Source organism: Formica exsecta, unplaced genomic scaffold (assembly GCF_003651465.1).
Source record: "Formica exsecta isolate Colony F162 unplaced genomic scaffold, ASM365146v1 scaffold599, whole genome shotgun sequence".
Classification (NCBI taxonomy): domain Eukaryota; kingdom Metazoa; phylum Arthropoda; class Insecta; order Hymenoptera; family Formicidae; genus Formica; species Formica exsecta.
In genome coordinates, this window is record NW_021853269.1 from 92,309 (window position 1) to 110,919 (window position 18,611).

Consider the following 18,611-nt stretch of genomic DNA (forward strand, 5'->3'; position numbering starts at 1 on the left):
TGAAAACTCTTTAGGCATCCCTGCTTCTGTTTATTTGAATTTTGAGGAAAAAAGAAATGAAATCGTGAAGGATCTGAGAATGAAAATTTGTCAAACATTACTGAAGAAATATTATTAAAGTAATATAAATGAGAGAAAAGGGAGCTTGTTTGATAAATGCATTCCTATAATTATTTTGACATGTTTAATCATTAAAAGTTTATCTCTTCATAAATACTTAAACTCACGTAAATTGGCGGTCAGATCTAATACAGATACTCATACGTAGATATGCACGCACACGGACACATACGCGGCACTCACAAATTATTCGTAATCGAATGCCGATCGATGAAACGTTTGCGATTCTACTGTTACAGTGAATTTGCGATTTTAATTGTTATTTAAGAATCTCGATGAACGATGAAACTTATGATACGAAGCAAAATATATAGCGTTCTATAATAAATCCGCAAGTTTAGCGCCGATAACTCAGGAAGAAGCTTTTATAAAGCACTTGCAGAGAAATCCATTGTCAGTCAAGCCATCGTTAAGCCAGCAAGATATTTTACAATTGTAACGTCAAAATAGGAACTTCGTAACATTCTGTCTTGTTTTTATTCGCAAATGTTACATCACCATGAAAGCGCATTTGTTATAAAACTGTAATTTTTATCGTTATGCATAACATTATGTTGTATAATAATGTTATGTTGTATAATAGCACGTTAGCCAACTTCGATGTTGATGGACTGATATTTAATAATTGATTGATTTTAGCGTCATTTTTGCTATCTTTAATCGCAAAAATATGACGTTAACTTAATTTCATAATCGGTTTGCGCATTTCCTCAACTTTTTCATGCTTTTCTTTTTCGCGAATTACATAGTTTGGCACTGCGTTACTATTAAAAGAAAGCTCTTATAAACTTTCATACAAAAGAATTATCGATGAACGTTGCGATTTATGCGTTTCCTTTCTTGCCTGCGCTCTGTACATTGCGCTTTTAATATAATATACGTAATTCATACTTCTCGCTTTTCAGCATCCATTGAACATCGATGTTTGATATAAAAACAAGCAAGAAAAAATGCAAACACAAATAAACTTGCTAGCTAAATTATTTCTGAATTATTTTATGCATAAATTTAGCATAAATATGTATAAGAAATTTACAGAGAGAGAAAGTATATCTTTTATACAAAAAGAAATACATTTAACAAGAGGTCGTCACATAACACAAATCTGTGTATAAGATATACAAAATTTATAATATACAAGAAAGAAAAATTGATGCATATAAAGGAAACGCATCATCGTTGATCAACACGATTTGAAAACTTAATTAAATGAAAAAGCGTCACGTTTCTTAAATTAATTTTCACTTCTGTGCTTAAAGGCTAATAACAAATTGTTGATTAGTGTTGTATGAGCAAATTTATGATATGCAAAATGAGTGTGAAGAACATTCTTTTAGTGTCTTCTCGGACAGATGTATGTTATTTTTGATTTTTATTTGTTTAATTATTTATTTTGGTATATATTTCCAATTTCTTCTTTTGTTGCGTCTTTTTTTTTTCTCATATATGTCCGCAACGAGACAGAAGAAGCATTAGTTTAATGCCCGTTTTTCAAACGGACTTGCGTCGTTGACCGTATAATCAGCCGTGAGAATCTGTTTTATAAATCCGTTTCGGCGGTATCTGCGTTTTGGAATGATATCTGCGCGTATGTAAAAATAGTCTCGCGAATGCGCGTTTCGAAATGATGCGCGAAAGACATACATCGTCCTTATGGAATCGAAGAATAATTCTCGCTGTGATCTCAGGTGACCGTCGACGCAATTTATATAAGAAAAGTTGATTCTCATTAAACATTGCATGTAATAGACGTAATACATACAGGTATATTATCGTCTCTAATGTATGTAGAAAGTTTTGCCCTAATTACATTTACGAGAGATTGTTTAAAGAAAGTCGCACGCGATCCCTTCCGGATCCTGTTATGGAAGTATGTGTGTATGTTTTGTGTATGTATGTGTTTACGTGCTTCTTTATCATGTAATTAAAAAAATACGATCGCGCGATTTTCTTTTTCGTCACACAGATATATCATAAAGTGGACTCGCATTTTTTTTTTTTGTGATTTTCTCGTATGTTTAACACAGCCAAAGCTTGGCATTACACGAATGTGCGCGTTGCATTGAATACTAACACACGACATTCATGTCACATGAGGTAAGAGTAATCTTCTCACATGAGGTAAGACAGTGAGATAATAATATATCGTCACTTTTCTATATTATCGCCACTTTACGAGATATTCGAGCAAATAATCCAATCATTTCTCGTATGAGACATTCATAAAAAAGCATTGTTATCTATTATTATGCAGCGCATCTTCCACTCTCACATCAGGCAATTTCTTTTTTCTCTAAAAATATTTTTTTTTTTATATCAGATGTTACTTTGCTATTTTTGAATATTAATTAACAATAAGTATAACCTACAGAGAAAAGTCTAATATTCTTTCTAGGGAACTAAAATGGGACTAATGCCAATGCACAGCTTACAGAGGTAGAAGTAGAATTATAGCCGAGGATATACAACACTGGCTGTTTTAGTATCAGAATGTTCATATAGTATATGGAAGATGCCGAAGGGGGGCGGGGGGGAATAACGCGAAAATTTGCATACGGCTCCGAGAGAGTTGGTGGACTATTCGTACGACATATTACGATGTCACAATAATAATTCGCACATAATACGTACCATAATATCTCGTCTTGTTAATACAACGGCGTTAAAGATTATGCGAATATACGTCAAATCAACGGCAGAATTTCAATCGGACCTTGTCAAACAACGTCGAAAAACAATCAACATTCCACTGCCGTTTTCTCAACGAGCAATTTCTATCGCGATCTCTCTCATACACACGCATGCACAACTTTGTACTGATCGTCTCAACGGTGATAACGATTAATTCACGTTAATGTCTAACATTATATTAGATTATTATTCCTTAACAATAAACTTACCCGCTAATTCTTAACGATACCAATCTATATTGATAATATATGTTGCCTCCTCGAGCTTAAGAGAACCGTAACGCGCGTTGAATGCGGGGAATAAAAAATTGGACATCTCCCCCATCTGTGTCACTTTCTTGTTTGATACTTTCTCATCGACATTTCTCCGTTTTGCAGTTGAAGTCATCTGTGATTTTCTGTGTGTATATGTATATGTCCGATATTTTCCCGTTTATTTAATCCTAGATTGATGAATAATGTTGGAAAAAATAATGAAAATTATTGTGTATTTTAAAATTCAACTTAAATAAAAAATATTTTACTTTGCTCTAAACTGAAAAAATAGCAAAAATCTTTGCGATTGGATTTATATCAGAAAGATAAATGAAAAGGAATGCAAAATATAATTTAACTGTCATATAATTTTATCATATATATATATTTAGGAAAATAACAAAAATTAAAAATATAGCCATTGTGATCTTTTCTAATTCCTGTTTCTTCTTTTCAAAATCGAATTGATAAGCAGAATCGTCTTCGGCGTCGTACACACGATTTGCATTCAGGAAAAAATAGCACAATCATAGTAAAATTGTTTTTTTTTCCTTTGCAGATGAATTGAATTCATATCTTAATAGTATAAATTTTAGACAAGACTAATAGTTTCTTATTAAAAAGTGTATAAATAGAAGAAACAAGTCGATTGCAATTCAAAAAAGACCGAAATCTTCTAATAAACAAACCTTCTAATAAATAAGAAGCATTAATAAAATAAGATTGCTGGCATTATGTGAATTTGCCAATTCCTTGTTAATTTCCTTCGTCATATTTTTCTGACAATGCACTGCTGATCGATCGTTCGATCAATTATGCAAAACGTGTAGCGCATACACGGTTCTCTTTCTCCGCTGTTGTGCTTTGTTTCAAAATTTGTCTGTTTTTAAATTGGAAAATAAATATCTAAAAATATCTAAACTACATTATTCGATGTGTCTATCCGACTATAACATACATATAACGCATTATATAATAAAATTATAAAATATATATACGACAATTGTAAAAAATAAAGATATTTTATAACATAAAATAAAATTAGTAACAATGAAAATAATAAATCAGTAATAGAGATTAAAGATGAAAGTTACATTTTCGACGAACACCGTATTGACAGATACACCAAAATAGTAAATTACTGCTTTTTCGCGAGAGTGGAACTGAACGTTCGATATATAAAGCAATTTCGTAATAAATAAAAAATGAAAGAAAATAAATGAGATAGAAAAAGATAAACAGATAGATTCATAGGAGAAAGTTTGGATAAACAAGAAATATAAGAAAATAAATAAATAGATAGATGAATAAATAGAAAAAATCTGAAGATAAAAGAGAAAACTAAATATATAATACATTTTTAATTTTGAAATCGATTGGAGATATATGTGTAACATATATATGCTTATATGTCGACAATTATAAAATGGCGTTGTGCATGCGCGCATAACTTTCATCTCTCACGATTATTACCAACTTGTTATTTTCACTGCTGAAAATATCTTTCTTATAATTTCTCGCGTTTTTAACAAAACGTTATATTTTCTAACGCAATTTACTGGTGGCAGAAAATGGATAATTAAAAATCTCGCCACGCGTTGCAATTGTAAAAGTTGCGGCACTTGATGCCGTTCGCACGTTTGATGCAAGAACCTCGTCCTTCTTGTCTGCATCTTCATTGATTCGCCAGGGTAACGCATCCGGTATTCTAGGATATCAACCGAACATAATAGCATTCCTCGACACCGGGTCCACATGATGTTCCAGCCTTACCAAGCGCACGTAATTACGTCCGTAATCCGTGAACGCCATTCTACCATCCCAGTGGAGGGCTATACCGAGTGGACGATCCATTTCTTCTTGACCCGGCTTATACGAATAGATTAACGATCCGACCGAATTAAACGCCTTGATCGAATTATGGCGGGAGTCCGCGACGAGGATACTGCCATCGTCGGCCACTATTACGCCCTGTGGCCTCTGAAACGCAGGTGCGTTTTCCTCGGTTTGCCCGTCACCGTTTTCCCCGCTGCCGTCTTGCTTCTTGCCCTTTAACTCTTTCTCGCACTTGAGTATACGCATATCCGTCATATTATGCTCAATTATTAATAGATGATGATTGTTGAAATCCGTGACGATGAGCTTGCCCTCCTGATTGAAGCAGATGCCGCGCGGCGAGTCCAGATACCTGAGCAAGTGCGGTTGGCCACCAAACATACGCAGCGGAATACCCTCGGCGCTGAACAATTGGACGCGGTGATTCCTAGTGTCTGTGACCGCGATTTCGCAAGCGGTATTTACCGCCACGTCCCACGGGTAACAAAACTGGCCTTGTTTCTCGCCATGCTCGCCAAAAGACCTCAAGAACTCACCTTCCATCGTTAAGATCTGAAACAAGATAATTTTATATTGCATTCAAATTTATTAAAGAACTTTAGTCTCAATGTAACGCGACAGGAATAACACTGAGATCGTTGAGAAATGCATTATACCACGAACCTGGATGCGATGGTTATCCTTGTCGACCACGATGAGACGACGTCTGGAGTCAACGGCGATTCCGGCCGGGCGATTGAATTGGCAAGGGCCATTACCGTAGCTTCCAAATTTCCTGACGAGCGTGCCGTTATCGCGATAAATCTGTATGCGATTATTGGATCTATCGCTGATTATGATGTTGCCCTCGTTGTCGCAGGTTAATCCCCATGGACGGCAGAGATTCTCGGGGTTGTTCTCGCCAAAGTGGCCGATGATCCGGACATCCGTGCTCTTGATCTGCAATTCGGGTTTCCTATTCGGAAGAACGATGTTGCGCTCGTAATTCGATATCGGACGACCGCGCGGTATCGGCTGCATCATTTGCTCATTCAATCCGTACGGAAAATATGACTGTGATAATTTGTAATCGCGATTCGGCGGTAGACGATCCCCGATCGTGCCTGGACTGTTCACCAAAACGTTTCCGCCGTTGGCGATAACGGCCAGTACATTGCTATCGGAACTCTTGAATGATATCCAATTCTCATCTCGGGTGCACCTGGTCTTCATCTTCCGACTCTGACGAATCTGCCAAATCTGTGCAAACACACGAAATTTAAAAAAAAAAGTTACAAGTTATATAATGTATATCTTTATTAATTAATTTATAAATGTTGAATCAAAATATATCTGACGTGTGAAAAGATTGTAAGATACCTCAGCTAACACCATGTCTTTCTTCTTCAAGAGATCGCCGGGGTTACACACGAGATTGGGAAATCGTGCATCGTAGATAGCGTATTTGAGAGCGCTTATGGCCTGTGACAATCGGATTTTATCCTCTTTCAGATGCATGTATCTTTCGTGAAGAACCTCGAATTTCCATCGTCGCGCTTCCACAATTTGTTTAAATAATTTCTTTTCTCTCTCTTCCACAGCAGACCACATTCTACGTGAGAAGAACTTCACGTCAGTGAGTGCTTCCTTGGTTCTCTGATCTAACGCTGCCATGTCCAACTGCAAGAAGTGTACAACAGATTTTTTTAGAATGTGTACTTTCAGAATTTAATTTTTTATATTCATTTTTTCTATATTTATGCAAAAATATGTATAAATATATATAAATTTTTTTATATATTTTATTTTTTCGAAAGATTTCGAGGAAATTATTTAATTGCAATTTTTTGAATTATTTACATTATATATTTTGATAAAAAGCTTCTTATTAGAGAAAATATACATATAATTATGAATTTGACGGAGAAACTTTCGAAACTTCGTTGATCAAGTAAATAAAATTGACTTACCCCCATATTTTCCATGTCATCCGCGAGAACATCTATCCCGAGATAGGCTTCGATCAGTACTTCTTCAGCTTGACGCTGAGCGGTCTCGATGAACTCTACGAGATCGATCGTCATGTGTTTGCAGGTGCAATTAGAGGTGCAGTTTTTGCAAATTGGCCTGCAGCAGGTTTGACAGTAAAGCAGCTGAGTGTATGGATGTTCATTGCAATGGTACGGCGAAGTCTCTTTTGATGAACAGTCAAGCGATTGATTCTTCTCTACCTCTGCCGATATCTCTTTTTCCTGTGTTATTTCTAGCTCCTTCGCCATTAACGGTGCGCTAGGCACATCTTTCTGAATACTTGGACTACATTCATCGGACACAAGTGATCGTAGAGTTCCGATATAATCATCCTTCTCTGTCTCATTCGCAATCTCAAGTTCCTTTGGTATCAACGGTACATCAATCTGCATATTCGGACTATGGGTTCGTTGCTCGGAAACAGGTGATTTTTGTTCGGAGTAGACCTCTTGTCCCATATCTTTCGTTATTTCTAACTCTTTCGTTATCAATGGTATCAGCGGTACGTTAGGCATATTTTTCTGGGCATTCGAGTTACAGATTAGCTGCTCGAGCGATTGTCGTGCAGAATAGTTGTCGTTCACGTCCAGCAAATCGATCTTGAGAAAATTCATGTTGAGGTCTTCGAACGGCTCGCAATTCGTTTGGCATTTCTCGCTTCGATTGGCGCTCGAAAAATTCAGACCGGAGACATCTGGTATACTAGCATCTTCAAACATTCGAAAATATCCGAAATCGTCTGGTGAACTGGTATCCAACTGGCGAACCGGCGAACGATTTGCTAGACTGTCATCCGAAGAACCTGGTCGACTATCACCACCTGTAGAGCCCAGTGAACCGACAATCATAGTGTTTTGATTGTATAGCCTTGGAGATTGATATAGAAACGGGGAATCTGTTTCATCGAGAATTGAATGGCCTAATAAATTGTCACTTGGATGCTGTTGTAAAAGTTTCTTTGGGGAAAAGTGCTTCAGGAACTTCTCCGGGCTGGGACTTGAAAATGCTCGAGCTTTTTTTGCATTATTAAGTCTTTTTGGCGTAAAGTGTTGGTCTTCTTGCTTCCGAGACTTATTTGTCATCTGAAACATATTTGTTATGTTTATTTCACGTTTGCATACTCGGATACATTATGTTTATAAAAATGTTTTAATGTGCAAATCTATGTATGTTAGTTTTTAAATATTTCTCTACAGATTACAGAAAATATGAGTTACTTACTTGCATGAAATAGCGGTTATAATCTACCCTATTACGGGGAGATTTAAATTGATTCATGGTGGCGGGCAAAAATTGCTGATAAAACTCCAAGGGAGTGTCCCGTGCCGCACTATTGAAAAATCTTGTTTTCCTGAAACGATAGTTATGACGAGATGTTGAAATATTGCTGTTGATTAGTATTTTGCTGTCTTTTTACATTTTATCGAAGCATTACTATTTTCTATTTTAATTGTCATCCATTTGTGCAAATATATCACGAAATCAAATGATCTATGCAAAAGAGAATCGGATTCAATTAATTATGCTCGGCTCTCATCTTGTAAATTTAATTGAATTTTGATATTTTCAGTTTGAGAAACCCGGATGGAATGTAAATTCTGTATCCAAGCGAACAAAAATTGTGATTTTGAAAGAAACTTGACATCAAATTGACAAAAATAATCACTTAAATTTATTCTATTATTTGAAAATGTATTTCTGCTTTATTGAGAGCACCTAATAGAAAGCAAAGTAAAACTGTAGATATCGAAATGACCTTCATGTTTATTGGTGATAAAGAAAACACGACGACCTCTTTCGCGATACATGTTTCCGTTATACATATTCACAACACTGAGAAAGATTAAATTCGAAGTTATAACGATTACAACCTTTAGTAAAATCAGCTTGTTCACTAAACGTATCAATTTATACGATATTAAGAATGGCGTTTTATCTCGCAAATGTTTTCGCGACTTCTTTTATTACGCATAGAAAGCTGTACTGTTTGTGAATCTGCGCACTGACTGAGTGACATTTTCGCTTATCGAGGCGATGACTCGATCGTTATAATCAAGAGTTTTGAATGAGAGTTTTGAGAAAAGATATAATGTTAAAAATTCACGATATTTTTGATATCTTCGCCAAAAAGTTTGATTTTATATATTAGCCAAGGAATCTAACTGATCAAAAAGTAATGCGTTAAAAACAATATAGGTATAATGCGGATTATGCACAAAGTGATCTTATCGCGATCGCGAGACATATTTACCCGAAATTCGGAAAACGATTTAATCAACGTATAAAAATTAATAAACGTGAAAATTCTGTTCAAATCGTATAAACAATCAACTCTGCAATTTATACCTGATCGTTGAAACCACTACGGCCTGTCGTTCGCACCGAACTAACTGATCATCGAGAGTCTCTTGTTGACAAAATTCTGTTTCAAGATCGCTACGAGGTCACTTCGTATAATAATATACAGTGTATCCTAGTTTTAACGCATTATTTTTTAGTGGTAAATTTCTCGACTAACTCGACATCAATTTTTCCTTAGCTAATAATAACAAATAACAAGCGCGTCTATTATTTAAATAAAAATATTTTATATATTACTAAATATTTTTCAAATATTACTATATATATTTCAAATATTAATATATATTTTTCAAAGCCTTGTCTTAAAATTTAGATTAAATTAATTAAAAAATATACTTTTGTCATTTGCTCTTTTGCACTGAAAAAATCTTTGATTTATTATTAGATAATATATTAAAATGAAAAATTATTTAGTAGATTATATTTTCGTATAACCGTTTTATATAAAGATAATATTTTGTCATTAGATTCCACATCAGATCGTGTATACGTGAGAAAGTTCACTCGCTCTCCAACGTGATAAACATAACAAGCAACAAGTCCGTGTTTACCATATGATTCTCTGGATTAATCCCAAAATCATAAAGTTCATGTCCTTTCGTTTCGCCGAAGCTATATTAAAACCAAGATTAAATTCTGTTCTCTTTACAATATCACGAAGCGAGCGCTCGCTTGAAGACCATTTTAGTAACCATAAATCAGCGACATTACTTTTTCACGACTTTATATCTATTCGCAAAAAGCATTGAAATTTCACTTTGTAATATCAAAGTTATATATGATTTTCAAAAACAAAAGCATTTATTGAACGATTATAAGTACTGATGTTAATTAAACTTTGTCTAAACTGTCACATATGCATTATGATTTTTTTATATTTTTTTTTTTGATGTAATTAAACGGAAAGGACGTTGTTTATTGAAATATATATACACATGTGCAAAATATGTGTACAAGTTATTGCCGATATCGATCTGATAGTAGAGTAAGACACTAAATATGAGCTTTTCGCGATAATTAAAAATTAAGACATAAAAATTATAAAATACATAGAAATAATAAAACCTCAAATTATTGTTCTTTCGTAGTATTTGTACAAGCGGAAGAGCTCATATAATAGGCATACAACAGATCGCCAAACTTGTGCCTTTTTCCGGATGGTTTGTGGTATTTGTCGGCGGACTGTATCCTTGAAATCGCCATGGCGACCAAGGTCAGATCTGCTTTTCCTCTAGAGACTAAAGGGGAGGAAGGAGGAGAAAGTAAAATGGCCGATATCTGTGTGTAAATGTGTCGTGTGCAAGCGCGAGCGCGCGTACGCTATTGTGTGGTTGGGCGGGCATGCGTGATTGGATATATTCATCTAAAATATACGACGCGTGTGTTACCCTCTATGTATACTTGTATAATTTGATCAAATATCATCGGTATTAAAATCCTTCGTTCTTGTTCATGTATTATTTTGTGTATGTGTATGTGTCTATTAAAATTTTCATACAGTTTTATCGAAGGGAATAACGATAATGCGAGAGTATCATTAAAGATTTATTCTAATTTCTATGTTTTTATATTCTTTTATATTTTCTGTGTTCTTTGTAAAATTTTGCATACGCCTTTAATGATAATATTTAGAGAGAAGAGATTGTATATTTAAATATTTCAGATATATTTTAAATATTTTTCAAAGTTCAACGTTTGATATCTTGACATTTAAATCAAATTTGAATAGCAACGTCTGCATTTTTTTCGGTGAAAAAGGTCAAAGTTTCCCAGTTTCGTTTTCACTGATGGGCGCCAAGTGGCATCGTCCGCTACTTTCGCTCTCGTTCGAGTTTCAATGTCGCACAAAGGAAACGCTCTACGATACCGGGTAACGCGACACGGAGAATTGTAAAGACGTGATGTTTCTTAATATATATTGTAGAAATAAATTAAGACAATACAGAATATAATATATGATAAATTCCATAACATCTAGAAAATATAAAAAAATTAACCTGGATAATTAAATAAAGCTAATAAATAATAATAATAAAAAAATAATAAACAAATAATGCTCTGTATAAATCTTACCTTTCGTACGAATGCTCTTCCGCGAAGTAGTCGAACTGACGTGCAGCGAGCATGCCTCTTGAAATATTTGTATCCGCGTGCTTTTCAAAATTTAACGCCTTCGATAGACACGATATAACTGATCTCTATACCAAGTGTCGGACGCAGGTGAATAGAATCTTGGCGGATCTCCGACTGTGGGAAGAGAGTCATAAACTCTTTTACGGGAAACGAGTAACTTAACTAACCGGGATAGATAAAAGATTTAGCCGGCTTGTCTCGCGTAAGCTTGAGCTCGACTACTTTATTTTAGAGAAAGTAGTCGAGCTCGGCTTGTTGGGCCTACCGAATTGAGGACAGCTGGAGTACATTTTTTAGCTCTCTCTCATATTTTACGCTTCTAATTTTCTTTATCTTTATAGTAATTGTCACCCTCTTTCCCAATCTGCCCGTCGTACACTCTCCCAACTTTCACTCAACCCTTTCAGAATCCATTCTCCTACTCATATCTCCACTCCCTTTCTCGCAAAGGTTTTTAACATTTACGACGATTTATCTTCTATGAATTATATCTCTGCATAAATTATTAATTATAAAAATAACACTATGTAATAAATTTAAAATATTTTAGAATAATTATATTAAAAAAATAAAAGTTTGATGGTTTCAAATCGAGGAGTAAGGAGGTCAGAATATAAGCTCAGAATACTATGAAGCATTTAAAAAGTGATTAACAAAGTGTGGTATAAATCAAAATAAATCAAATATGAAACGTTATCGATAAGCATTGGATTCATGAAACTCAATTATATGACTTTGACTTTTTACAAAAATTATTCAGATAGAAAAGTGATTAATACAGCTGTCGTCATGTCCGAAGATCGAGAAATTGAATGAATTTCTCACTAATTGTTTCAGCGTGGAACGCGCGCGATAAAATAGTAATTTAATCAGATAGGTAATTTATAAAGTTCACAAGTACAATTGTCGATGCGGTCGCGTTTATCCGGCGACTTTTTCCGCGTGTATTCTCGACGATTGCACGATTCTCGCACATGATAACGCGCGTATTCCCGATACAGGGATCCTAGGCGGATTCGCCCCGAAGAAGCGTCCAGAGAAAGAGAAAGGAGTCGCGAAACACTCACTTGACGTGTACGCGTCGGCGAACGCGAGCCATCGCTCGTCGGGAAGGACGTCGGGGAAAAGTTGATGAGAAGCAACAACACTTCGCGACGGAAACTTGTCAGTCGAAGATCTCGACGCGTACTTTTTTTTTTTTTTTTCTTTTACGCGAGTCACCCTCGAAGCCGGGTCGCGGCTTCGAATCGAGCCGGCGCGCGAGAGGAGCAGTACTGTGTGGTCCGCCCTTACTCCGGCTCGCTCTACCTCTGAATCACCCACGTCGCCCACGTATCGCGATGCCGGGGGAGCAGAGCGTAGGTGACTCCTCGCAAACCCCTTCCCCGGGCAACGCCATGCGGTTTCGCGACGAGGCGCCTGCGCCCGGAAACCATGAATGGAGGCACCCGCTCAATGCCGGGCAGAACTTTTATTTGCTCGGCTCGCGGGAGCACTGCGGCATCCAAACCCTCCCTTTCCTCCCCCTCCCTCCCCTCCCTCGCTACCCTCAACGACGACGACGACCTTCAGCCGCTAGCCAGGGTCGATCGGGCAAGTCAGATTTCATCCCGAGGAACAGGTGTTGCATTGAGTCACGCAGGAACGGTCAATCCTCCGTGGATCGTTAAACATTATCAATGAATATGTCTTGGAATCTTTACTTGTCATAAATCATTATCGATCTGTATTGCACTTACGATTACAGCTTCAAAGTTCTATAGAACAAATATTGTAAAGTCTGTATTACATGGTCCTTTATCATTGTTAAATATAATTTAGTATTATTCCGCAAGAAAATATAAGCAGAAACACGTTGATAATTAAAATTTAATATTATTCAAGATTACATTTAGAAAATTTCGATCGCTCATCTTTAAATTTTTATCAAATTCTATTCGTAAAAAACTTTAATGATAATCGTTAAGATTATCAGTTTTAAAAATAGTTAGAATCTCGAGTCTCAAAGAATTTTTTAGAGGAAAAAGAGAGTATTTATTATTTTTTAAGTCTTTTTGTCCTAAAATTCTCCTATATTATCCTAATAATTATCTGTTATATATACGAGTATATGTAAGTAGATAGTAAGATAGTAAAAATTCTCATTATGTTTCTAAAATACATCATTCAGTTTCTATCATTCAGTATGGAGTATTATTAATAAACTATTCAGTATTGGAGTACTTATCTTTTAATGATAGAATTATTTAATAAGATATACTTGTATGTTAATATGTTACAGCACGATTATTACGGCAGAGAAATTATTGGCGATGCAGGAAGCATCGTTAGCAACGCAAACAGCTGATTTGATCTGGAAAAATCACATTGCATCTGATTGCGAAACAAATATTGTAAAGTCTGTATTACATGGTCCTTTATCATTGTTAAATATAATTTAGTATTATTCCGCAAGAAAATATAAGCAGAAACACGTTGATAATTAAAATTTAATATTATTCAAGATTACATTTAGAAAATTTCGATCGCTCATCTTTAAATTTTTATCAAATTCTATTCGTAAAAAACTTTAATGATAATCGTTAAGATTATCAGTTTTAAAAATAGTTAGAATCTCGAGTCTCAAAGAATTTTTTAGAGGAAAAAGAGAGTATTTATTATTTTTTAAGTCTTTTTGTCCTAAAATTCTCCTATATTATCCTAATAATTATCTTCTGGAAAAATCACATTGCATCTGATTGCGTCCGATACCCAATATATGTATATACGTAATAAAATGCCTGTGTTTATTATTGTATAATAATAAAAATGACTGTATGTGTGTACAAAATGTAGTGTAACAGCGAAAGCGATTGCATCCGATACCCGATATATGTATATACGTAATAAAATGCCTATGTGCATTATTATATAAGAAAAAAAATGATTGCGCACGTATGTGTGTGTGTGTGTAATCCATTTTTATTCACAAATACATATAAAATCATATTATTTCTAATATTTGAGGATAAATCCTAATTAGTGGTCAATGCGTTATTACGTAACGAGGATGTCTTTATTTTATATACATATATTGCGATATCCAATAAGGGTTAATCTACTTATTAAGACTTTTTACCGCTATTCTAGTTTCTAAATAATTTTATTTTATTATTTGATGAAACACCGACGACAAAACGCAAAAGAGTTATGTATAACACTGTATATATATATATATAAGAGAATCGATAATAGTCTGTAAAATACATATTTTGTAATTTTAAATCTAATAAACTATATTAATAATACAAGGCGCATGTTTTCTCATTGAACATACCTATCCATATCCACACATCTTGTTGTGCTACATACCTCTTTACTAACTATACATTTTATTTATACTTGCTTGCCAATTTTTTGTTCTTGAAATTTTTGAAACTACATTTCTTGGAAATACCAAAAAAACATAATCTGTAAAGAGGTGGCACAAACTAAAATTTCAAAAAGCCGAAAATTTGAAGCTTCAAAATGCGCAAAGGTATCAGGAGAACATGATCAGCAAGGAGGTGGCACAAAAACTAAAATTTCAAAAAACCGAAAATTTGAAGCTTCTCATCTTTAAATTTTTATCAAATTCTATTCGTAAAAAACTTTAATGATAATCGTTAAGATTATCAGTTTTAAAAATAGTTAGAATCTCGAGTCTCAAAGAATTTTTTAGAGGAAAAAGAGAGTATTTATTATTTTTTAAGTCTTTTTGTCCTAAAATTCTCCTATATTATCCTAATAATTATCTGTTAAGAAGTAGAAAGAAGAAATAAAGATATAAAAGATAAATTCGAGATATATGTAGATAATATGTAGATAATATATAGATAAAAAGTTATCTCTCTCTTGTGAAAAAAAATACGATACTAATACACACTCGCATGGCAATATCGAGAAAACGCTGAACGAGATACTAAGAATTAGCGGGTGCAACTTTATGAATGGGCGTGAGGGATCACGCGGTGGGGGATGTCGTGCTGCTTTAACGATCGAGCGCACCCCCGCTCACCCTCTCTCATTCTTCCTCTCTTTTTATTCGTCACGTTTGCGATATTTCTCTCTCAATTCATCCCTCTCGATACGTGATTTCATTCTCTCCCTCCCTCGCACATGTACGTGCGCGCGCGCGCGCAATTGTATCGGTCGTATGAGTCGGCCATTTGCAGATGAACGATATATACATATAGTGTACATAGTTTGTGCGTAGTACACATTAACGGGGGTGAATCGCGCGTGCATGCTCTTTTCACATACGTGCGCATACACATATACACATATTTGCGCGCGGACGCACGAAGGAGGTACTTTCGCGCGGAGTTACGTTGAGGGCATAACGGATGATAATGTTTATACAATTTTGATAGTTAAATTACTTGAATGTATCAAATGCGTGCGGGTTGAATTTAAAATTAATCCTATTTGAAATTGAAGTCGTATTGCAAACTGAGATTAGAAAATAAAAGAAAAATGACTTCAAAAATACAACTTTATTAATATAAACGGTATTAATTTCCATAATAGAATCGTGTGTGAAATTAAATTTTAATGTCACTTGCATGTGCAAGTTTTCAATAAATTTTTGGCGAGTATAAAACGTGAGGACATTCTTTTTGTTTTCAACAAAGAAGTTAATTAATTGAACAAGCTCTGATATTTGCCAGAAAAAAATTTTCTTGTTAATCCCATACGAAAGAGAATAATGGGATAAAGAAAATGCACATTAGTTCTCGTAACTATATATATCCTCGTATATATATATATATATATATATATATATAGAGATGGCACAAACTAAAATTTTTAAAAGCGCAGAGTTTGATGCTTCGAAACGCGCAAAAGTATCAGGAGAACATGATCAGCAAAGAGGTGGCACAAACTAAAATTTAAAAAGCGCAGAATTTGAAGCTTTGAAATGCGCAAAGGTATCAGGAGAATATGATTAGCAAGGAGGTGGCACAAACTAAAATTTCAAAAAGCCGGAAATTTGAAGCTTCAAAATGCGCAAAGGTATCAGGAGAACATGATCAGCAAGGAGGTGGCACAAAAACTAAAATTTCAAAAAACCGAAAATTTGAAGCTTCGAAATGCGCAAAGGTATCAGGAGAACATGATCAGCAAAGAAGTGGCACAAACTAAAATTTTAAAAAGCGCAGAATTTTAAGCTTTGAAATGCCCAAAGGTATCAGGAGAATATGATCAGCAAGGAGGTGGCACAAACTAAAAATTTCAAAAAGCCGGAAATTTGAAGCTTCAAAATGCGCAAAGGTATCAGGAGAACATGATCAGCAAGGATTCCATAATAGTAATTATTTTGATAGTAAATTTAATAGATTTAGCATGAAATTCTAATATAGTTTATTTCGTCAACGAAAAGTTAATTACGGGGGCTTTTTAGAAAATGGCATCTGAATTCAATCGGATATCGTTTTAATGCTCCAAACACGGTAATTCGAAGATGCCTAGGTTCTCTTGGCATCGATGCGTAGCGAATATCGTGATTCGGAGGGGCGGAAGTTACCCGGCGTGAGTGGGTGGGACGTCGATGAACGAATATCCCCACCAAAACTACCCGGTGCTTAAAGGAGCGTAGGAGTTTCCAAGGTCATCGCAAGAGCAAAACTACGTAGTACGACGCCTCCGTCGCGACGCCCGCGCACGAGGCGTAGGCGTAAAACATACGTACACGTCAGTTATAAGAAAATTCAAATTGTCAATGGTAATTAATTGCCATTGCATTTTAACCCGACATTTCGTATAACTATGGCGAATATACGATACCAATGTATGTGAAATCGAATAAACGACAGGAAAATAATTTCTCATTGATAATAAAACATATGGTCACTCTAAAAAATTACATGCATATATTAGTAACAGCGCTCAATATGTGCGAGCATCACAATTCAAGCGTCAGTATCGCGAAATTCCACATTACCGTGTTTATAAAAAAACATGCGCATTCTATTTGTGCGTTTTATCATTTATTGTCGGCAAATTATCTAAAATATAAAATATTGTATGGAAAGCACGCAAAAAAAAATGTTCCTTAAATTATTAAAAACTGAGAATTGTGACAGAATTTAACATAATATTGAAAAGAAAATCAGGAAAGATTCATTTTTTAATTCAAGAAGCTTATAAATAATAGCTATTCATAAAAAAATATAAAAAGAAAATAAAATAAAAATACAAAAATAATCTTTTTCATAATTCTGGCCACTACAAATTTAATATATTCATAGATATCAAAACTCCTGTATATACTATTATAAATTATAAAAATAAAGATATAAAAGATCATATAATTAGCATATTCGGTTTAAAATGATATTATACGAATTTCAAGCTTTGAATTATATTCGTTATCTTACTGAGGCAAAAATTATAATTTGAAAAGAATTGTTTAAAAATTAATCTTTATAATTTTTCGTAATGTTAATTATTTATAATTTCACCATTATCTATTCTGTGCTAGTCTCGGATTAAAAGGGATTTTGTAACAATTATAATGGAATATACCACCGCTGGGGCTTCAGAATCCGTAAAGGTACAAGTTTTTTTTTTTTTTTTTTTTTGTGAAGGAAGAGAAAAATGCATTATGCATTCCCACCGGCCGGTCCGGTGGGATATGCGGGACTCGCACCCGCTAAAAAACTCTCCCTTCAGGGCGAACCTTTAGCTTGCCGCCGATATTTACACAAATTTAAGTTCTGGGATATCGGGAACATGATGGGCAATAGAGGTAATACAAATAAAAATATTTAAATTTAAAATTTTAAGAATTCTAACTTTATTCTCTTTAAAAATTACTATCTAAGAATTAATTGTTCTTTTAATTCATCTCTCAATTTTCACAAATGATCGTTGTACAACTCATAAACACCTAAGGAGGAAAATCCATATATACACATAAAATTCTATATATATATATAAATATATATGAAATATGTTCATATATATATGTATTATGATAGATCTTATAGTAGTAGCAAGTAAAAAATTTTTCTACATTCCGCCGTTTTCCTCGATTGTTTCCATACGTATTGCTTATTCTTACTTTATTAATTATTATAATAGGAAAGATGATGATATGAAAAGATTAATCCCCGATTAGATAATTTCAAACATTTGTTAAGAATTTTCCTCTCGTAACTAGCAGTTTAATCTAATCCAGTGTTA

At 34.5% G+C, this 18,611-nt stretch overlaps 1 protein-coding gene across 2 annotated transcripts; it reads right to left on the reverse strand.

The window, feature by feature from the left end:
• Positions 1-167: 167 nt before the first annotated feature.
• Positions 168-12,698, reverse strand: LOC115242420 (E3 ubiquitin-protein ligase TRIM71-like). 2 transcript variants are annotated; one of them, XM_029818680.1, is made up of 7 exons: positions 12,473-12,698; positions 11,346-11,519; positions 8,133-8,262; positions 6,851-7,993; positions 6,261-6,560; positions 5,565-6,140; positions 168-5,453 (listed from the first exon to the last, which is right to left on the reverse strand). In XM_029818680.1, the coding sequence occupies exons 2-7, from the start codon at positions 11,396-11,398 to the stop codon at positions 4,782-4,784; spliced, it is 2,874 nt and encodes a 957-aa protein (XP_029674540.1). In that variant the 5' UTR covers positions 11,399-11,519; positions 12,473-12,698; the 3' UTR covers positions 168-4,781. The 2 variants fall into 2 exon arrangements, with proteins under 2 accessions (XP_029674540.1, XP_029674541.1); XM_029818681.1 differs by lacking the exons at positions 11,346-11,519; positions 12,473-12,698 and adding an exon at positions 8,783-8,856.
• Positions 12,699-18,611: the final 5,913 nt, after the last annotated feature.